Source organism: Camarhynchus parvulus, chromosome 6, assembly GCF_901933205.1.
Source record: "Camarhynchus parvulus chromosome 6, STF_HiC, whole genome shotgun sequence".
Lineage (NCBI taxonomy): Eukaryota > Metazoa > Chordata > Aves > Passeriformes > Thraupidae > Camarhynchus > Camarhynchus parvulus.
Window position 1 is genome coordinate 19,396,123 of NC_044576.1, and position 24,456 is coordinate 19,420,578.

The 24,456-nt window shown below is 35.6% G+C and overlaps 1 protein-coding gene across 3 annotated transcripts in view; it reads right to left on the reverse strand.

Moving 5' to 3' along the window:
* The window catches only part of PLCE1 (phospholipase C epsilon 1), a 138,564-nt gene that overhangs the window by 98,386 nt on the left and 15,722 nt on the right, over positions 1-24,456 (reverse strand). For all 3 annotated transcript variants that reach the window (XM_030951591.1, XM_030951589.1, XM_030951590.1), the window contains one exon: positions 15,382-16,967. In XM_030951591.1, the coding sequence (XP_030807451.1) occupies positions 15,382-16,638 (1,257 nt within the window). In that variant the 5' untranslated portion in view covers positions 16,639-16,967. The remainder of the gene's footprint in view (positions 1-15,381; positions 16,968-24,456) is intronic.

A 24,456-nucleotide genomic window follows, 5' to 3' on the forward strand; every position in this document is an offset into this window, starting at 1 on the left:
CTAATAAACCTCCAGACACCTGAGCTAGTGTGAATTAGGGAAATCAGGAGCATGTGGAAGCAATAGCATTACTTGTTTTTTCATTGTTTTGTATTTCAGCTCTTTCCTTGCCTTTTCATTAGCTAGTAGAACATGACATAACATGGTGATGACAATTCCATTTCACACATGCATTGATTACAGTGTAATTGAACAATCTGTTCCTTTTCAGACTCTGAGCACAAATTTGCTTTTATTAGATCAAATCTTTAGTAAATCACAGTATGAAAGACATTATGAAGTACTTCCATTATTTTCTAATATGGTAATAGTAAGTTTTGAAAAAGTTAAAAGTAAGTTTAAAGTAAGTAAATAAGTTTAAAGTTTAAAGCAAGTAAATAGTAAGTTTTGAAAAGTTAATTTTAGATATTTTTTGTTGCAGATATTTGGTCAGTCAATCTGAAGAAAAAACAAGGGACCTGTACTATCAGTCTTCCAGTAGATAACAGGATGTTACATTCCTTCATGTCCATAAAAGAGCAGAGAATAAAAACTATTCATCAATATAACAGAAATTCTCTATCAACTGCTCCACTTGTTATCCCATACTATGTCTATTCCATAAACCATCCTGAGATGTGTATCATGAAGTCATGCCCTCATCTAGCATTGTGTGCAAAGAGAAATATTGGAGAGTGGCCATGCTCTTTACTGCATCTGCCTAATCTAGGCTTTTTAAATAGTCAAGTCACCTCTGCATTCACACCAACAAGCAATCCAACATTTTTAGAAGCACAGCTTTCTGCAGAAAATGATATTTAATGAAACTGTGCTCCAAATGGGTGGAAAAATGGAATTCTGACCTGCAGGCAAAGGTGCCTGAATGCTGCTCTAGGACATGGGTGTATGGGCTCAGAAAGGCTGCCCCAGCCTCACTTGCTGTGTCAGTGCAGACACAGCAACAGCCAATCTCTCTCCAAAGATCATGGCAAACACCTCATAATCTGCAATACGCCAGAGCCTGGAGAAAGGTCTATCAGGTATGATCTTTGACTAGTTGGTACGCAATTTTAAACATTTATAATTATTATTTGAAGTGGGGAAAAATGGTTTCATTACCATTTGGGCTTTGGAGTTTTTCTTCCAAGCATCCAGTTGTCTAATCAAACACCAGCGCCAAGTTTGGAATTCCATTTTGCCTCAAATTCAGTTTTCAGGATTTTTTTCCCCTTCTGACTGAAGAAATGCCAATTAAAAGTGATAATGCAGCAGAGAAACTATATCAAGATTTGCAGTAAAACTGTATGAATTATTCTATCCACCAGGTGGCATATACCTCACATTTTACTTCAAATATAGTACAATTTCAATGACAGGCGCAAAGATCAGATTTTTCCTATCTCTTTTTCTCCTAATGTACAAATTTTAATTATATTTTAGTATTCATACAGTTTCCACAAATAAAAATACGTGTTCTGTAACCATGGTATGGAAAAATTAGATAATTCTCACATATAAAATACATACAATCCATCTTTGAGCTGTTTTGAAACCTTAGCCTTTGCTATCCTAGCAAGGAGATACTAACATAGTTCTGTTGAGAGTTACACCTGTAAAACTATGCTTGCAGAGATCTGGGTCAGTATAAACATAGTATAAGGATTCTTATCTAATGAAGCCTTATTGTCTAAAGGATTGCAGAAAGACAAATATTTTATCATCATGAGTATCATACCACATTCTCACACTTACTCCTGATTATATATGTATGTGCATGTATGTATACGTCCAAACCAGGCCTAAGTGGAAATCATTGATGACAGTGATGCAGCAGCCCTGTCAATACTTTCAAAGAGTGTTTCAGTGAAACTTAGGCCCAAATTTTCAAACTAGACTCCTAAAACTCAAACCTGCAAATCCCTAAGACTTCTAACTGTTGCTGGTCTGATTATGAGGAACACAGGGCATTCAGCAGCTTGAAAATCATGGTAGTTTTACCAGCAGACTAATTAGGAAATTTCTATGTCTAATTTAAACACATGATTTTGGCTGCAATATTTTCTGAACAGCACCAAAGTGTGAAGTCTAACTTCAGAAAAGTATAATGAGAATTACTGTGTAAACAAAGCTTTCTCAGATCATCTCCATCTTGTTTTCAGGACTCAACTCTGACAAATAGTTCAGACTTTCATGCTTTCATTGGCTGATGTCAGCCAGACCAATTGCATCTGTCCATGGTATTAGGCTAATTTAAAAGCACTATGTTGGACAACATGACAACAGCTGGCTGGAGAAGAGCAACTTACAACAACTAGCAAAATGCAAATAGTCTTTGAACCAGGGATATACAAAATCTAATGGTCCTAGAGCCATTTGATCCAAGCAAATCCTTGATCCAACTTGATTCAGGCAGGACACACAAAATACAATTTCTTTTATGCCCTTCATTCTTACCTAAATCTTATGTCAATAAATGTAGAGGATCAACTGCTGGACCACATGCTAATGGACATACTAATAAGGAGATCCTCTAACTACTGATCACATGGAAGAAAAAATTGGGTAAAGTATGTTAATAAGCACTTCTCTCCTGTGCTAGAGAAAAAAACTGGTACCAGTGACTTGCCTATCGTGCTTGCTTGCATAAAGAACTTAAAAATTAGAAAAGTACAAAAATTAAAACTGTAGAATGCTCAGAGGCAACAACACTGCTGTCTTTCAAAAACAGTGTGGTTTCAAATTTCCAGTCAGCATTTTGTCAATGCTTAATCAATTTTATGAATGTTTCTTAATGAAAAAAAATCACAATGAGGCAAATATCTAGAAGAAAATATAGTACGGTTTTCCACCATAGAAAATAATGAGTAATCTATTCTAGAAAAACAAGCCCCAAACACTTTGTTATCCTACAACAGTAATCTTGACAAGTCATCAAGAACTTTTTCCCCAGTCTTAATGTGTATTCAAGACTTCAATATCTTAACATCTTGGCCTAACAACATGGCAAGGTTTTTATTAAAATATCTGTAAACCTTGAAACTGGTTTTACAGTCCTGCAGACATGCTGTGCTATTGAGCCCCTGTTTGCCTAGCAGCTGCTCCAGGTCCCTGGTACAGCTGTGGGACTCCCTCCCAATCAACTGGAACTGACACAGGCACAAAGAGAAGCTCTATGATGTGATTTGGGACAAGCCTAAGAGATAAGGGATGCTAATAGGCTGTTCTCCAAACATAAAAACAACTTATGGTCTAGACTGTCTTTATGGGGCCCAATGACTATTTATCAACAGAACATAAAGCAAATAATGTCATCTCAGTCAAAAACTTCAAATTTGGATTGAACAAAGTCATGGACTCAGTCATGGGTTTCCAAGCTGTGGTGCACATACTATTAATGACACACAAATGTCAGCTAAGCAACCAAAAACCTCTTCTTGTATGAGCACAAGCACTGTGTCATCCTATTTCATTATTTAATTTCATTTGTTGACCAGGTAAGAATTTGAAACCAATTTTTATCAAACTTGAGATTCTAACTCTTCTTGAAGATCTGCCTTTTTTAAAGTAAGAACCCATTTTTTAACAAGCAGGTCAGTTTGTCAAATATTTTCCATAGCAGAAATGTTATTGAGAAAAAAACCCTATAAAATATCATCTAATTAAAAACCCAAGAAGGTAGTAAAACTGCCCAACTACTGAGCCTTGCCACACATGCTTGGCCTTGTTACATCAAGCCTTGCCAAAGTATTTCAATTCAAATGATTTAAAAATCAAATGATGACTGGTAATCTCTTTCCAAATTCTATTAATTTTCTTTATATTTCTACTTGAAAGTACAAACTCTGTATACAACTATCATGACAGCATTAGCACTGGTTTACATATGTCTTAGTTCCACAGAAAACCAGCAAATTTCTTAGTTCTGGTTAGGTTTCAAAACAAGATTTTGTCGGTTTTTGCTCTCTACATTTTTCAAGTCCCAAAACTCAAAGGACGCTTTGTCAACTATCTCTTTTATTTTCCTTCCAAGTTTTTCATAGTACACTGGCTCCTTTTCATTAGTTCTTTCAGTTAACTACCTTTCATATCCCATTAGCAAGTTCGCCCACTACTGTTAAATCAATTTCCATGTCTTTTACTTTAAAAAAAGGGGTTTTAAAGTTTTTGTTCTCTTAGATCCACTGAGTCACAACCACATGGATATGTCCTGTGAATCTGCTTTAATCTTGGCTGTTGTTTTCCTTGGGTTTTTGCAGATTGGTGGAATTTAAATGCAGCAAGGATTAGGGGAATCTGGTCATCATTGCTTAATATAAATATTAATTAGCAAATACTTATTATTTCCTGATGAGTACAGTAGAAAAAAACCCCTTACAAACGTACTATGCTCTATCATAGTTTGATTTAAATTTGGCCAAAAATACCAGCTCTTTAGGAAAGGAAATTGGAGTCTTGAAGTGTAACAGTACAACCATTTGCATATCAATCACCCAATGTAAAGTCTGAAAGCTGTTTACCAAACCTCACATGAAAAAAAAAATCCCTAAAAATAATATGGAATACAAGAGGACAAAACAAAACTTTAAATTGACATATAATAGCTAAAAATGGGACAGATGCTGCATGAGAATGTGAGCTCCACAAAACTGGTCTTCTGTAAGTAGGAATGTCCATTAAGACCACGCAATTTCATGAAGAAGGAATTTCAGCCTTAAGTACTGGACTTGGCTGAACGTAGATTGTGAATATTACAAAAAGGTACTATCTAATAGTAGAGAACTAAAGAAAAATATATTGGGAAATTCTTGCCCTCTATAAAGAAAATTAAGAATAAAGGAGACTCCATCAAGACCACCAGGGTGGGGAATAGTAAGCATGTTGAATGTAAGCTCAAGAATGACACTAGAAGACAAGATCAGAAAACCATTTGATAGGCTTGCTGTAAAAACAGCAAAGCTAGTTAGGAGGAGTTATAAATAACTAGAATTTTCACGGGAGAGAGGAAAATGCTTCCCCCTTCCTATCACTGAATTTAATGAGAATTCCTATGGAGACTTCCAAGGCCAGGAAGCCTTGAAAGAGAAAGCAGATCTTGGAGTCAGTCACCAAAAGGAACCTAGGGAGAAGGAGCCTGGAAAAGCCATAGAGAAATGAAGACAGTGCAAACTGCAGCGGTGAAACTTTTTCAAATGGCAAGAGCTGGACTATATCCTGAGGTAAATACTGTTAAGGCTGGCATGTGTAGAAGACTGCAGAGCCCTTAAAATGGGAATGGAATAAGGCCTACTAATGGGTAAATAAAACAGTTGAGTACGCTGTCCAAGGGATCAAATGCATGCCCTGAGGTTCTGGAGCTGGGACCTTCACTACAGACCCAGCTCCTCCTCTGCTATTCACTGATAAGAAACTCAGTGACCCAACAGTAAAGAATATTTAAAGCCCTCAGTCCAGGGAACTGACCATGGGAGAAGACACGCTACCAACTGTTTCTGTGTGCTTTTCTATAGTGCCAGAGGGTGCAGACTAAATAAAATCTGACTACTCAGCTTTCCAGGGAGGACTAAAACAGCACAAGGACAGGTGCAGCTGGATGCCACAGAACAGTCTGTCACTCCAGAACAAAAAAAAAAAAACTGGGGCAACAGGCGACCCTTCCACAATCCTACACAGAAATTACTTCAAATCTGAAGATGGAGAGGAATATTTTCATTATTATCTATATAAACACCCTTTGGGTTAGTAACTAAGTCATTGAAAGGTCCTGAAGAAAGACGTCTGTAGGAAGGACAAAACACAGCTGCTCTCTATGTGGATATGGAGTCAGTTCACCATGAACAAAGCAGAAACAAAGTGTACTGAACAAGCCAGTTCTAATAGGCACGTAATATACCAACTATTCCCTGTCTTCTCTTCTCTGATACACCAGCCCTGCTTTATTCTGAAAATATATATCAAACTCAGTTTTAAAATTCCAAAGTTATGTGTATGATTACAAAAGTGAACCTATTATCTTCCAAAGCAGTCCAAAACCTGGGGGATGGCAGAACAGGACAAATATGATGCAATGGCCTGGTATCAAAATCAAAATACCCTCATGCAAACACAAAAACTTGGAACTGCTTGAAAAATTCCATCACGCACACCCAAATTCCCCACACAAAGCTTTATCCTGGTATTTCCGATGGTAATTCTGGTAATTCTTCTATATCAAGTGAGTTCCTGGTGTAGCAAAAGCCCTGTAGTATATGAAACACCTAGGTACAGCAAACAGTACTTCATCTCTTGAATTTCAGCATAACTGCATGCTTGTAATGGTGTCCCAACATATTTGTTGTACTCTTCCATCGTTTTATAAAGGTAATTTAATTCTGAAACAAATCATTGATGCATTTATCTCCTCAGCAGCTGAACCACTGGGAGGAAAAACAGGAAACAGCTGGTCAAAACCAAAGTGTGATGAGAAATTTATTCAAAACTAGAAAAAATATGACTCAAAAGTGATCATCATTTATGAAGGCTGGATTTGCAGTTTTTACAAACCAACTGCAAAGAATCACTGGGCAAGCTAAATTAGGTATGCAATGATTCACAAATGCCTGCTAAAGATGAAAGAACTTTGTGGCTCAAATGCATTCAAACTATAATAGATGTCCATCCACAATCTGTTGGTTAAGAAAAACAATAAAAAAATAAACAAACCCCTCTATTTCTGTACTTACAGAAAATAAGAAAATTAATACACTGCTGTAAAATACAGCTCATGTTATACTTCATGCTTATAGATAACCTCTGTCTTTTCTGCAGCCCCAACCCTGTTGAGTGACTTGGTGTGAATAGACCAAAAATTCCTTTATGCTGACAGTAAATCACTACATCTCAATGAAATGGTCACATACAAAAGGTTTCGCACTCTTGTAGTTCCCCTTGACTGCATTTTCAGTAAGATAAGTTTCAAAAGGACATATAGGTAACCCAGAATACAAGTTACTTTCCTGAAAGGGAAATATTCTGAATGCTCATGAAATAACATGTTTTCCCTTGAAAATGCATACATTGACATACACAAGCCACCAATGCAATCCCAAGACTGCAAACAACAGACAGGAAGTCCAGTGTTACAGCTCCCATGACAACAGCAATGTGCTCATATAAAGTAAAAAAATCTCACATATGCAAGGGTCAGAAATATAATGGCCTCAAGCACGCTGCAGGATACTCTCAGTCTGCAAAGTTACTCAAGATAAACTCCTAATTTAAAACACGAGATTGAGGACAGTTTGCTCTCTGGAATACTGTTCTTGATCCAACACAAAATCATATTTAGAACAATTCTCCAGGCCTCAGATACATTCTTATGTTTTTGCTGAAAGACAAACCATCCAGAATTATCATTCAGATTTTTATTCAGCCTAGAAGTAGTTAATAGCTGATTGGTTATATACATTTTTATTAAAAACTTGGTTTTTTTGCTTTTATGCTCATAACTCTAAAGTTCCCTAATATTAATATTAATAACTGGTAGGTAAATTTGAAGGTGGGTTTCCACCTCCTCCCCTTCACTGGAAACTTACAGGATATCTCTCTTCTGCAGACTACAGTGCAGCACACAGCTACTGAGCTTGCTAAGGATAAAAGGAAATCTAGCCACAGCATATGGAGAGTGTTTGGGAGAAGTTTATCTTCAAACTCTGAGTGAGCTCACTAACAACTAACTGCCTCTAAGTCTAGAGAACAGATGAGATCATCATTTGTTTGTAAAACAGCTAGGACACAGATTTGAGTCCAGAAGCAGGGCTTCCAAGCACTGTGACAACATGACCAGTAAAAAACAGTATAAACAACTGATGGGGACTGAGGGAACTTTTATTTATTAAGTTAATGATCCCACCTGAGTTATATTACAATGCATTACATATATTTATATAGGGAATATTTTTAGTATAAAACTGTAGTTTTAAAAGTGCTTAATCTAAGCTTGTCTGTCATTCTGGCACACGTTTGCCTCTTAAAACATCTGACATAAAACTATGGTTCACATGAACCAAATAGCTTCATTCTGCACATGCTTCTTTTTCTCCCTCCAAGTAACATTATCCCAATAGGAGATTTTAAACAGATTACAGTATGACCAGGATTTCACCCATTCTCTAATACTTGAAGGGAATTCCTAAACACTCTAAGAACTATGACTGCTGTAACATGAAACTGGAGCAGCTAATAATACCTCCTTTGTTTTGTCCACTATGTACTAATGAAGGCCTGTATCCATTCTGATTGCTTGAAAACAATATTTACAGTGTTGAGAGACTAGCATGAAAATAACCAGTACATAACAATCACTTTTAATCACCTTAAAAGAAGATTGCATTATTTTACTGTGGATTCAAAGTCCAAATGGTAGCAACACTCAACAGGCATTACACTTACTGGAAAAGCTAAGAGAAAAAAAACCCCTACTTTCATGAGAGTTCCTTAGAATATTCAGAGTCCTGCAACAAGTGCAGGTGCTGATTTCAAGACAAAAATAAACTTCTTCACTGCTTTTGTATGCTTCTGTGCTATCACAGCAATCTTCTCTGTAGGTCACCACCTTCCAGTATTTTCTATACTAAAAGCAAGTCTTCAATCTCAGTTCAAAAATTAATGTATCTGGTTACAGTTGAAAATACTAAACAAATTTTTACTTTCACACGATTTGCAGGACAATAGAAGCACTGTCTGATATGTGTGTTTTACAGGTAAATAATAGTGTCTAACTATATCATTGTCTAATGAAATTATTAGGACAACAAAAATTTAAAAAAAGCAAGAAAATTAAAAAGTGGCTACAAATGCCAGGGCTGTTTGTTTCCAGCACTACCCCACTTGCAGCTTTCCTGATGAAGGCTGTATGCTGTCACACTGCCCTGAGTCACCTTGGTTCCACTGCTGCCCTGGTGGCATTAGCTCTGACTGGTGTGGGAGCACCCTCAGAGCCCCCTGGCACTTGGTAGCCCAGCCAAGTGGACATACTTGGACAGTGCTTAATGGCTGTCAATCTTTATTTTGACTTTTAGGTTGCCACTAGTCCATATTTTCAAGAAAATTTCACGACCAGAGGGCTAATAACTCTACATTATCCAATCACATTTCACACATAGAAGAACCAAATAGCCTCATACCTCATGGAGGATGCCTTAGATATTGTGGCAAGTAAAATTTTCCAGTAGACATTTTTCCTCTAAGTTGTTCTTGAAATATCATACTGGTAAGGCATATGCCTACCAATTACTGTCAAGCCAAGCTTATTTCATTTTAGAAAATTTTTTTAAATATTCTGAAAGATTGTAGAAAAGCAAGATAAATTAAAATGTATATGAAATCTCATAAATTCAGATTTTAGTTATTCACTCACCAAGAGAGTAATGTTTATATGGCACAGTTTTTATAAACTTACACCAGAGTAAACAACCCAGCTTTTCAACAGTTCACACAGGTAATGGAGATAACTTAGTTTCAACTGAGAAAGAATTTAGAAAAGTGTCCAACTCTAACACTCTAAAATGAACCCTTTAATGTGCTGCAGGGAGATTTTCTAAACCAGACCTTCATGCTTCTTTACAGTTAATGAACAGTCACTAGAAGGAAAGTCAGAAAATGTGGAAAAACTGAAAGCATAATATAATGCTCTTGCCAAGACTCCCACACTATTGGCTCTAAATACCTAAGTGTGGTCACAGCTAAAACTTATTGTTCATAATTTGGCCCAATGTTGTTAAAGGTATAAGGCAACTGTAAAATAATACACAATATTAAGCAATTTAGCTCAAACCCTATCACATTATGGCAGTAAAATGACTTCTACAGACAGAGGGTAAGTTTTCTGGTTTTAAAGCTAGCCTGTAAAGCTGGAGTAACTCAACCCAAAGCAAATACAAGTATAGAGCTTCATTTTTAAAAAGTTCAATTTATTTTTACAGTACTTACTGAAGGGAAAACATAATTTCATGCCTATTTGGCTCTTCTCCTGCTTCCCTGATTTTTTTCCAAATAGTCAATTCTGCTCATTAACTTTTTTCTTCAAACAAAGAAATGAGAAATACTGGGTCCAGGTAGAATAAAAACCTGTTTGTCCTTACCTACCAACCACTTTACCATAAGTAAATAAACCTTTATGTCTAAAAAGCACAATGGTATTTTAACAGACGAAATAGTCATGCACAGTCAGATAAAAAATTATTGTTAGAGTGGAGAAACACTAAAACCACTTGCAGATTATTTGCTTTATGTCATTATTTCCTGTAAATTCCTTTCACCATGCTAGACTAGAAATTTTATTTCAAAATGGAAAGCTGAAAAATCTCAAATCTGCCTGTAGTCCGCACCACAGAATCACAAAGTAGCCTTTTTTTGTTAAATACAAGTACAAGTACAACACAAATGTTAGCCTGAAGAGAAATGCTATATTTCAGGTATGCAGGGAAAACTGCATGGGAAGAGAGTAGAAGTCCATTTAAAGAATTCTGTCTTTTAAAATATGTAGCAAGAAGTAAAAAACTGTGGGGAAAGCACATAATTCTAATAGAAAGATGATATGACAGCAAACCCAGACCTGAAATTCCTATAGAAACAATTAAAAACAACCCAGAAGTGAAAGTCAGTAATAATTTAATTTTTTAGACTACTTTGTGAGTTGTGAATCTCAGAGTTTGGCAGAATAACTTTACTAATAAGCCTTGTGTCCGGGTGACTTCATGTGGACACTCCACAAGCTTTCTGTCTAATAACTCAAATCAGTTATGTGACTGAAACACAGCACATAAACAGGGACTCTATGCTGCTTATTCATACCAGTACAGAGGGTAACCAAATGCTTTCAAGTTTTTCTTTGACTTCTTAAGAATCAATATGGGCCTCTTCATTATATAAATTATGTTTTGAATACATTGGAAGCGTATCTTCCAAAATACTACTAGATATAAAAGAGGGTTACACTCTTCATTCTGATAAATATTGACAAGTTAAGGTTACAATTAACTCAACACCTGAGAAAAACAACCAAAAAATGTTCTTACACACATACAGCATTACTAACCCTTCCTTTGTTCATGTGTTAGCATTTGCAGTAACAAGCTCCTGCATTTGGTTAATGCAACTGTTGTTGAAATAGCCTAAACAGACATTATTTCCATGACTGACAGTGAAATACTCAATCTATCTGTATCTTCAGAAATGCCACAAAAGCATGCACTGTCTAGAATTGCTGATACAGCTCTGGAAGGGAGGAGGACAGCAGAGGGAGGGAACTGAGATCTCTCTACAGGCTCAAAATTAAAATCAATATTTATATTAATTGCAAAATTAATTGCAATTAACTGTAATTAAGAATCTATTAAGAATTAAAAATAAATTATAAACAACAATTTAAATACTATCTATTAAACAGAAAATAACTTGTGCCTAGCTCTGTTTTTTTAAAAATATTACCCAAGATGACTCTTTTAGATTCCACATTAATAAAAATTTTTAAATATAGATTTTTATAAAATGTCTACAAAAAAGAAATATTTTTTACCTCCAAATCTTTTTTCTCCCCTGAAATTTTTTCTTAACAGACACCACCAACTGATTATGGCTCAACTTTATGGAAATAAAGAAATCTTAACACACAACTCCTTACATTAGCCATGCATACCACAAATCTTTGCATTACATTCATTTAAGACAGGAGTCATAAAAACACCATGGACTACAGGGGAAAAGACCAAAAACCTGATGCTAACAATGCTGAACTACTACCAAATCATTGCATGAATTACGAAAAACTCCCACAAGGTAAATCTATTACAGAATCACTATTCTCCATGGGAACAGACACGGAGCAATTAATATTTTCTTTAATTGTTGCCTAAGTAGTCGTTGGCATTTTAGTAACTTAGCAACTATGAAGAATGTCAGGTATATTAGAGTGCTAACTTGCAACTGAGCAGAGTTGAGCAAGGCAGCAGAGTTCTTGCCTCTTAAAGCTCAAACTACTGGCACCAGGAATGTAATGACACAGCAGAGATAGTACTGACGCCTACAAAATAAGCTTAACTAAAGAATTTAGCTATTATGCACTGCAACTATGTTGTTGCAGCTGCCATCTGCAGATCTTGAGGTCACTTACATAGCTTGAGAGAATCACTCTGTTAAAGTCTAGTGAGCTGCCCAGATTTCTTATCTTAGTCAATGGTGGACAGGTTCACTTTTGTTACACTACTTTACCACCATGGCAAAACCACCACCATATCAGCAAAAAAACAAAGTGTATTTCAGCTCTATGAACCTTACATCTCAGATCCCAGAAACTCTGACTCTGGGAATTAGTCACATGGCTAACACAGTGCAGCTGAGCTGAACCCAAGCAGTGGATCCCTGTTCAAGCAAAGCCAACACCAGAGCCTGCACTCTCAGGACCTGTTTTATGGCAAACTCTTTGTACTTGTGACTCCCTTAATATGTACTAATGTGAGGGGTTTGCACTGTTCCAACACAGAGAGGCAGATGTCTCCTGAACAGATACAACAGCCACGTTACACACACCCATAAGGGGAAATGCTGCACTGAATTTAGCTACAAAAACTAAGTGCAAAATTAGAAAAAATATTCAAGATAAAGATCTTCTCTCTTCACACAAAACATACATTAAATTCATAGGAGTCTAAATCTGCATATGAAATACATATCAAAAGTAATAATATGCTACATGAAGAAAAATGTAGCATCATGTATTTTCAATATAGTGCAAATCCTTAGGCCCACCTCCCTATGTAGAGGAAGAAAAAAGGAAAAAATCACTTAACCAAACGACAGTTCAGTGCCTTTCCTTTATTAGAGCTAGAATTTTTATGTAAGGGATATGCACAAATGAGACCCACATTTTCCTACTTTAAAATATAAAGGTCTCTATTGTTCCATGTTGCACCAGTACTGCTATGAAAACTTAATTTCTCCAGCTTTTTTTTCCTCTTGAAGAACAGAACTACTGTTCACTTAGCTGTTCCAAACAGAATGCATGCTCAAAGGGTGAGATAAGGGGAAAGGAAGAACAAATTACCACATTCATTTATTACTTTTTCCTTCTTCCTTTGATTATTAGCATGAAAGATTCCTACAAATGCCGATAATTCATTCAATTATTTTAACCCAGAACATACATTCAATAGGCCCATATATTTGTCACATCCATGAAGTTAATTTCTATGTTTGTGTAAATCCATCTATAATGCTAATAATATAAGCCATAAACACATACAAATATTATTACAAAAACAATATTCTATGCTAAAATAACAAAAAAACAATGCTAAGAGAACTTAATGCATGTTGAACATAAGGAGATTATATACAGAGGCTGATAAGAAAAACAGTTTTAGTGTCCATCTGGATGAAGAAAGACTTAGAAACATGTGGTTATAAGCTTTTTCTGACCATGTGTCATTCTGTGCATTGTAGTTATGCAAAGTGCTTTACAGTGCCTGTTTATCTTTTGCTGACTTGGAGACAGAACTTCTTCTATTTAAATAATTATTCAGTGAATACTTATTACTTTTGTTTCTGAGTTCATATATACAGACTACAAAAAAAGTCTTCAAATTAAAGCTCTCCCACCCCAAAATGCTGTGTGTTCTGTATTATACAGTGGTGGTGGAAAGTGGTTAAACAGGCAAGCATGAGAAAACCTAAGGAACTCATGTCAAATTGGAAATGTCCAATGAAAAAATATAAACACATCCTTCAGCTATCTCAGCTACAAAACACTGTCCCATCTCTCCCCCATAAAATTTGCAATGATACTTAAATGTACCATGCACACACCATATTAAGTAAACCCACAGAATAATATTCACCCCTTCCTGGGAGAATGATCACGCCCTCTTCACTGCATCTGCTGTCCCAGCAAGTTTGTACTTCCACTGACCAATGTGGTGAATTTCACAACAATCAACAGTACCACAAAGCTCTGCAACCTGGTAAAAAACCTGACATACACATGTTTATAGAACTCTTCAATTAACTATTTAAATGGAAAAATACTAATTTCTAGAAGGACATGAGGATATTACAGGAGGGTACAACTGTCATGGAATCAGAGTCCTCTCTTCCCTTATCACTGACAAAATTTCGTATTTGTTTGATCAATTTTACTGTAGGATTCTGTGATCTTACATGAATGTAAATGATAGATGAATATGTAAGTTTTCTTCCATTTCAGTCCTACTGGAAGTTGTTGAAGACTCTGAGCAATAATTGCTAGAAATTTCTTCGAGAAGAGATTTCCATTTATTCAGGATCAATTTATAAGCATAGCTTATATGACAACACACTCCTTTACCTTGATTATTTTTCCCCTTCCTCGAGTTTATTCATACATTTTAACAGAGGACAACTACAGCTCCTTTTTTTGCTAAGCTCAGTAATCTGGGGTCAAAATCTTTTATAGATTACATCAACAACTCTTTAATTTCCACCAGCGCAGAAAATCTTTTACTACTTAAAATAATTAAGAACGTGCTTAAAATTTTAAGAATGTGCTATGTCATTTCTATAAAAATAATTTATACATTCATGATTTCATTCTACACTTAGTATTCCTTGTGTTACGTAACTTAAGGGAACACAAACCAGGGCAGTATCAGCACATAAATGTATATTATTCAAGTATTACTTGTTTTATTACTGTAAAAGAGGTGTAAAAGAAATAGAAATACCTTCAACGTGGGGAAATACTATGCTTTCTTTTCCTGAGCAACAAATTTTTCACTGTAATCTAATACTCTCATATATAATGCTTTTATTATATTTATGGAACAACTATATTATTACTATATCCATCAAATGTTTATACATACATATATGCTATATATATTCAAATGTGTAGAATTATACTAAATAATTTTACACCTATCATATATATGGAAAAATATAAACGTATATTACATACCTTTTCTGTTTAAAATATAAATATCTATAAAATGCATTTATCTTTTTATCCTTATATAGGTGTGTATGAAAAGAATATTTATCAAGATATAAATTTATACATAAATCTAGGTATAAATATTTACCTATACACATTTTTATACTGATACATACTGTATAGACATATATATGTATAAATTTTATACAGAAATAGTTATAGACATATTTACCACGTGTCTATTTTGAACCAAAAGAATTTTAGAGGATGGCAATACATTTTTCTAAAAAGCAGTGTTCAGCATAAGGTTGTTCAGTGTGGGTAAGTGAAATATCCAGTCCAGTGTTACTAAGTATTTACTAGTTGAAGCCGCTTTTTTAATGGAAAGGTTATCACATTATCAAAAGAAACAAGGAAACAAACAAACAAACAACAAAAAAAAACCACTATGAAAAGCTTACCTCATACCATAAAGACTTCTCAGGACAGGAATTAAATTTCCATTTTATTAGGGACTGAATTATAGTTAGCTGTTCTGTTGTAATCCTAGAAAGCTTCATGCCACTGTTGTTTCTCCTTTGCTCAACATAATTCCAAGCAACAGTTCCTATGTGCCCTGATGGTAAAGTCCTAAAAATTGCTCTTGTTCCAGTATAAACTGATTTTTTAACCTCTTTATCATTTTTACAGAAACGTCTTATTAATAGCGTTGAACGTTCCTTTTTGTTTCTAAAAAAATCCTCTTCCAGCTCTTCTTCACAGTTATCACTGCAGTCCTCAAAATGGCTCAGAAAGGGCTTTAAGGGCATTCTTCCAGTAAAGTTATTTCCACAGAAGTTGTGACCTGAGCACGCCACTTTAACCTTTCGTGGTGCTCTTTCCAGACATAAGAATTTATCCCTTAAAGCATCATCATACAACTGCTGTCCATTTTTATTCTCACAATTATTTGTCATCTGCATTATGCTGCAAGTGCAGGCTGGGGAACCAGTGGTGTTACCATCACCATCACTCATGGGCTGCAAGCAGTCATCCAAAAGGAAGCTGTTGTGTAAACCACACAAAGCCTTTGATATATTCCTTTCACTAGCACAATGTAAGTGAAAAAAGGCCACTTTATCAGGATCACTGCTGTCATTCTTATTTACTGCTGTCTGGCTTCTTAATGAAGGTCCATTCATTTTCAACTGAATTTCAGCAAGCATGGCTCTTTCCAGAGAAACAGGAATTCCAGTTTCCAGGCATGCCTCTTCCCCTGCTAGAGGAGCACAAGATTGATACAACTGGCTGCAGGAGATATTGCTCTTGTAGTTTTTCTGTACAATGTTACAGTTAATGTTAAGAAATTCCACTGAATCAGAGATGGAGCTGTTCCTCTCCCAGAAGTTTTCATTACTCTTGTCGTTAGCCAGCTGCTCTTTGGCCAGAGGGAATATTTTGGGCACTGAGCCCTGAAGACCTTCTTCTTCAAGTCTATGTAAGTAAGACAGAGTGTGTGTGGTTTGCCTTCCTGAACTGGCTGTATGTCTTCTTAGAACACTGGTGTCCAAAGCATTTTCAGTATTTTCATCTCCAGCTGACTGGGCAGCTATCACTTTACCCTGTACCACAGAGAGCAAAACAGACGCTGTCATCTCCTCAGAGGTCATCTTGACACAGTGTCTAGTTGCTAGATGTGTGCTGGGGATGGGGGGAGGACCTTCCCCACCAATCCTCATACCATGATTTCAGTGTAATGAAAGCTAAAGAACCAGGGAACACATGGTAAAATATATACTGCTTGTTCTTTTTGCACCGACGTTTACAAAAAATTAATTGTTTTTACTGCTGGGCTGCTAGGCTTTCCCAAACTTGGATTACTGGCTTGAGACATTAACATTTTTAAACCAGTTCCTAATTATGACGTAGCCATTCAGCTGGACTGTCTCCACAAGTAATTCTTCTGTCATATATAGCCCACACACTGTTGCCTCAGATTGTAGATGACCAAACACATATTCCATGTCACAGATGCATCTCCCCACAGGGCACCCACAAAGTTGTTTTTCTGTAGAGAAAAAACATATATAAATATATTAAACAGCATCCATGGCACAAAATCCACCATCACAACTACAAACACAAGATAACTGTACTGAAACCTAGAGAATTCCAAAATACACATTTAAATCTGTCTTAAAATTTCACAGAAGAATTTTGGAACATCACTGTCATGTTTTACATATTTAAATAGCTTTCTCCACTTCACTACGGAAGGCCACATGACTGCAGAAAACTAATTATTCTGAAGCTGTAACAATGAAATTGAATACATAAATAAAAAGGGGAAAAAGAAAATGTATTTTCCTTATTTTTTCTGACTCATAGTCAGAATAAAACATTTTGAAGAACACAATCAATTTTAAATCTACACTGTCTTTCAAACTAATTCTTTTCCTGTTCAGAAGTACAACTACATTTGTTTTGGTGTTACATGGTTTTTGCTTTCCTTAAACTGTATGCTGTTACCATGAAATCATAAAGAAAACATAGTATTTTCACCACAAGTTTATAACTGAAAAAGCATGAAGAGTAAAACTGAAACAGAAATAATCTTCTGACTCCTTTACTTGCATGCCTTAAGCTAAAAAGCTAACCTGCCTTTCAACATTGTCATTAATTCTCAGCTATCTTCCTGCAAGAAGCATAGTAGAAACAAATCTTGGAATCAGAAAATATGAGATTACAGACAGCTCAACAAAGGAAACAGAAGACTATAAGTGACATGCCTAGATAAATCATGGTGAATTGAACAAATGCATTATACTTCAATTTATCACATTTGCCACTGAAAAACATAACACGTATTATTAAAACTATGGAAAATGTAGGCAGTTATATTAAGGCCTACATTTACTAGAACAGTCTAATTTCAATAAGAACAAGCAAAAGAAAGAAAAAACTTTAAAGTTTAAAAAATAGCAGAAAACTAAGGCAAATTATGAAATCAATGTTTCAGCTACACATAATAATTAAATCATCCATAGTGGATAGAATTAGAAATTATGGGGGGCATAAAAAGCAGCAAAGCTCAATGATTAATTTGAAGTGTAAAATCTATTTTGATATTCTTCTCAAGTAATTATGATTAACAATTTTATTTTAATCCATTTTAGAGTGTCAGCTTTCATTTTTTATTGATTACTAACCTTCATCCAAAAGCAGTCTGGCACAAATCAAAAGGTAAACACAATCATTAGTTCACGGGATATTTGACATCCCATTTTCCCACCAAATTAAATTCTTAAGTGTAACTAAATGCATCATTTTTCCTAGGGTGAACAGAGGGTCACAAAAAAAAAAAAAGGAAAAACAAATTTAAGAGAAGTTACATTTTGCTACAAATCTGTGGCTTAAACGTCTGCTAGGCCAGGAACAGCACTATTTCTTCATACAATAACTACCACAAGTACGTGGAAAAAAATGCAATTTCATAATTCAGTAAAGATTTCAATTTTCCTGGTTTAACAACAGGGAAGGTCACAACGGAAAGTGACAGATAGAACAAAAAGCAACAAGTTTTACATTCTCCACCCATTACTAAGCGCACGTGCATGCCAGATCAGCCAGATCAGAGTCCAGGTGGTAAACTCACCACTAGAGTACTAGAGAGATTTAGCACCAGAAAGGAAAATAACAGCCCCAGTTCATACAAAAGTTGTGTAGAAGGAGACAGTAGTAGTTCAATGGAGTGGCGAGCTTGCGTCTTAAGACAGTCATGTTACCAACACAGCTCACAGAGCACCCTATGACTTACTGCAACAGCTCAGCTGTGGAGCACATACAATGAAAAGGCAACACTCATGCAGTTTTTAAAGCCTACATTCTCTGGTAGTCCCTCTACCTTTAAACTGTACCCTGAAATTGATTTTAATCCACTTTCTTCAAGCTCACCTATTTCACTTTAAAAAAAAACAAAAAAAACCCCACACTACCACCAACATGCACACAAAAAAAAGGAAAGCATTTCAGCAATTTTCTCACTGTACCATTTCCTATCCCTCTTCCCTGTCCTTCCTCTTTAAATACACAGATGACAGCTTATATAACTTTTTGACACTACACACTTGATGGAGCCCATCTTATTTTTTCTGGCAACCACTGGCCTTTCAGTCCAAAACTACATACAATGATGCTGATCAAAGGAGAAAGATTTAGGAAAGAGAAACAGCTCATTTTTTTCTTGATCTCTTTATTTTCTTTCTTGCTGTATCAAGTAAAATAATTATTTGTAAAAGGTATAAAACACGTCTAGTAGTAGTTGTCTTCAGCACTGATTTTTCAAGGAATTCTGTAATCTATCAAAATGTCTTCATCTACTGATTTATCTTTCCTGCCACCATGATATATAAATAAATGTACTCCCTTTATTATTCCTAAGTCAAGAATAAAAATTAATGGATTGGATTGTCACTGCAAGTATTATACCTCTTATTACATCTGTTGCTAAATGAAACTTTAACAAAATATCACTCTACTGTGCAAAAAGACAACATTATTATGCAACTTTATCATCTCAGAATGATTTTAAGATCATGAAATTGACCATGTATTTTAAATTATTGTTTTTTAATAAAGAAACCTTAAAAAAGAAAAATAATCACATCACTGATTTACTTCTGTAAGTAGAAATTTACTAAAACCAGAAGCCCATTTATATCCCTGACTATCCAAAAAGCCCATTTATATCCCTGACTATCCAAAAAGCCAACAGACTAGGACTGAGCTTTCACAGTCCTCCTTCCTACTACATAATTTTCCCATCTCTCTCTTACACCAAAGTGTTTCCATACTCTCCCCAAACAGATTCTCTCAGACCTCTTTCTTTTCTCTAGAAATTATCTCAATCTCCCTCAACACTGGTTCTGCTGGTCACCTCTCTTCTGAGCTGCTGAGGCCATATACCTCTCTATTTTCTCCTTGCCCATTCTCTCTACCAGTATCACTTTTCTCTTCTGCGCCTGTTTGAAATCCAATTCATCAAGAATAATGTCCCCATAAGAAACTCCTACTGCATGTCCAGCTGTTCCCATCCTCTTGTGATCACTGCAATGTGACTGCAATGCAAATGTGATCCATCTCAAGAATCTTTTTACTCAAATTACTACACAGCTAAAATATCTTCCTAATCTAATTCATAGTATAGTTGCACTAATGTGCTACAATAGCTCAAGGGAGAAAATGAGCAGCATAGGGAATGGAAGAAAATGCTTCCTAATACGGTTTACACATTTCTGCAATTTGCAAACATAATTTGATGTTTCAGCTATGTCAATCTAGCAGGTAGCTGCCACCAAAACTGGTAGACCTACTCCTCTCCTCACTCCTCTCTTTTTGTCCCCACTCCCTCCACCTCATTCACTTGAAGATCATGAATCCTCAGAATTAAACTGATTCACCTGACTGATAAGTCAAAAAATTATTCATTTCATCCAAACAAACAGACTCACTCTGTAGCCACATAATCACTATATTCCATGAAAAGAAAATATTAGGAATGCCTGGCAGGAGCCACACATCTCAGTAGAAGCTTCAGTTTAGATCATGTTTGCTAGGAAGTCTAAAAGCACCCTGAAATTTCTCTAAGTCTGGTATGTCTAGTGTATGATGCAAAATCTCATGAGATAGCCAATCTCAAGTATATACCACGTTGGCAGAGCCTCTGATCTACAGACAACTGCAAAAATATCTGAAGTTGTGGCTCTGCTGAACAGATGACAGGGGTTTCATGTGTCCTCAGTTATACTCTTCTCAGTGTCTGCTTTCCACTGCAATCAACAGATTTCAATTCAGTGTGCACAGCAAATTCCTAAAACTGATGGAATTCATTACACATGCTATGAAGTGTGTTAACACAGTGTTATAAACGATAAGAAGTAAAAACCTCACAAGCTCAACCAATAAAACTGTATTTCATATCTTACTGTAGAATTGCAGAATTATCACTCCCTGCAGCTTCCTTTACTTGCCTGTCTGCATATGGGTGGCCAAAGCCTAGATCTTCATATAAAACCCTCAAACAAACATGTACATACACTTGCATGTAAAAAGGCTAAAATCATTCAAAAGCATACTCTTCCCATTGTACATCCACACTGATTTAGTTTACAGTTAAATCTGAACATAAAAGCACATGAAATAGACAGCAAAGCCTGCACTGTATTCAATACATGCTGGCATTTTCTAAAGCCACTAGATTAGCTGATGAAATCCATTAATAATGACACTGGTTCATTTTACAAGGCCTAAGTTATGTCAGAAATGTAATGTGCTCCTTCTATCAGTAAAGGAAAGTTAAAAATATAAGAAATTAGATCCAGAGTTAGTGAATCATTGTGGATGCAGAGGTCAGCCAACAAAGACAAATGAGTAATTAAAATAAACAACCTGGCAACCATTCAGCACATGCATTCTCAGAATGTATTAAGTCTAAAAACATGTGATACAAAAGTAATTTGTCTACTTTTTTTTTTCATTTACACTGACTGCATAAACTTTCAAGACTTCAAGTACAAGCTGGTTCCAATTAGTATTAATAACAATTAATATCAACATTTAATGATTTCTTAATCCCCAGATATCTGGATTTGAAGTCTACAACAGTGTAGGCAAAACATCCAACATAATCAAAGACTACAAAACTGTATTAATTTACTATCAGTTTAACCTGTAACTCATTACTCAATCTGAAGTCAGACAGAATTCTGCTTTAGTGAAAACAAAATACAGCATGTTGAACTTAGAGCATTATTTAGTCTTAGAAAAGGCATGTGAAGGACCAGAACCATCACACGATGTGGTTAAGTTAGAAAGTCCTTCAATCCTGGGCTGTTAAAGGACAATATGATAATGTTAATGTCTGAGGATGCTATTTGGACTGTGGGAGCAAGTAACAACTGCATGAGGGGCAGTAAGGGATGGGTGTCAAGGTGAAGATGGGGATTGTTTAGAGAAGCTGTGTGCTGTCAGTGATGCCAAATGCAATTCTGTATGTATGATGCTGTGGGAGCTGCACAGGAAATTCAGTGAATGCCTGGTAGGGCCAGGATTATGAGAGCAGAGAATAAGGGGGACTGAAATAGATACATGACATTACTAAACACATACTGTGGTTTCCATGGACTAACTGCTATTGGTCTGAGACAGACAGTAATTCAAAACAGCTAAAGGGAAGTGCAAGAACCCTGAGAACCCTCCCCTCTACCCTGGCCACACTGGGACATTTACAACTATTTCTTCAATGTTCATCCTACATGCTACCTATACAAGGTAATTATCTATCCTAAGCAAAAGTCATTTCAGCATACAAAATGCCCACCAACAACCAGGTTATTTTATTAATTATTTCAAATTACTATTATTTACATAGTATCTAAGGCATAAGCAATCAGTTACTGAAAGATTCTTGGGAAATTACAGAAAATAATTTGGCATAGTAAGTGGATATAAAACTATTGATCATCTTTGTCACATCACCCCAACAACTATGCTTGACAACTATCATCCCAGTTCAAGCTCTTAAGGAGAAAACTGATTTATGAGGAAAATGTTTTGTATATTAGAACTATCCATTTACAATTAAAAAAGAATAATGGGCTTTGTTTTTTAGTATATAAGCTAGAGTTTGTTCCCGACCAATTCCTTAAACAGAATAAGAAACCACATTTATTGAGCTCTCTTCAATTTATGCTGTATCATGCACACTATTAGTTTTTCATTACAGTGTTTTATGTCGGAAACAAGCAGGAGATACTATCACAATAACAGGGCACCAACATGTCATCACCATTTTCTAAACCTCATTTCTCCCTAGGGGACTATGGGCAAAAAGTAAAGAGGAAATAGCTAGACTCTTAAGAATCACTCAAGATGTGCACAAATCCTATTTGAACAGTTGGAAGCAAGTTATAACAACATTTGATTTGGCAAAGAGCATCATTCAGAACTTCAGATTTACCACCAGCATCTGTGTTTCAACAACAAAAAAATCTCAAAGAACTACAGTATTTATATGTCCTGTCAAGTTAGAGCCTTTTTTCTAATTTCTAGAAAACTTATCTAAACATAATTGTGTATTAGATGTCTCAAACTATGCAAATGTCTGCCAGATGGTGAAGCCTCTCAATTGCCTCATCATTCATCACTCCATCAGGGAGAATGTGAAGCTTCTGCCAGATACCAGCTCCACTCTTCATTTCTTTACAGGAATTCCTTTTCTGCCAAGGAGATGCACAGAGAGAAGCCAAAACTGCATTTATCTCACTGTCAGGATCAGTTCTGTATTTCTTTCTAGATCTGACCTGCAATAAGCTGTTTAAATAAACTTTCTGTTCAGTGGTTACTTGAATTTCATGCTAAGTGACCTTATCTGGAAGCTGTAATTCCATCACTGACACTTGGACGAACAAGCCCTTCTACCCGAGATGCACAACTCCAGCTGTTAAAGGCAGAATAATTCTTCTCCATCTTTGAACAGTACTTCTGGAATAACTTTTCTTAATTTTTTGAGGAATGTGAAAACAGTCTTAAATGCATAAAAAAGATTTTCAAGCACTCAGTCACTCACAGGAAAACAAAGTGTAGTACAATTAAAAACAAAAATCTTCAAGGCACAGAATTCAGTAGATCTGTCACTGGTAAGCAGATCTCTCAGAAAGATTAGACAAAATAAAAAGTGAGAAGAAAATTACTGACAATTAATAAACTATATTACACAAAAGAAAAGGCTAAATAATGCTTATACAGAAGAAAAATAAGAAATACAGTGAGAAATTATTTTTTTAAAAGCATGTAAAAAACAAATGTACTAGCGCATCAGAATTTAAGATCTGAAAATTTAAAAAGCAATCATACAAACCATGCAAAAAATAAACACAATTAAAAATGAGGTTTGAGTTTTAAGCCAACTGCCCTGCCCACACATCGAGGGTGTGTTTGAGTACCAACAATCAGTCATTCAGATCCTTTGAAGCACCAAGAGCTTCAGACTTGAAAATAATTCATCCATCATCCTATTTCAAGGCTTGGTCCACCTTTGAAAACTTTATGGTTCCCCTGAACTCAATGCCATCACTCATACCTTCATCTTACCCTTAAAAAATTCTCGAGTTCTACACACACACACACCCCCACCCCCACACACACCCCTTCATTTGCATGGTTTCACTTTAGTCAAATTATGCCATTTCTCCTCAGTTGATAAAGCACAGGAAGTCCCTTCATTAAGGCCACCCAGTACTAAATATGTTGAAAAATAACAGGAGACTTTTCTACTGATCAAGGCTCTAAGTCCATCAAACTGAAGCAAAGAAGAAGAATTTAAAGTGCTTTGTGCACAACACATCTTGATTTGAAATTATTTTTAAAATATTTCAAATTGTGGTTTTGTTAAAATATTAATGAAAATAATTGTTGTAATCAAAATACATTTAATAAATATAGGGGAAATTATAGTATATATTTATTTATCAATCACTTGTGTGGCCTTAAAACATTAA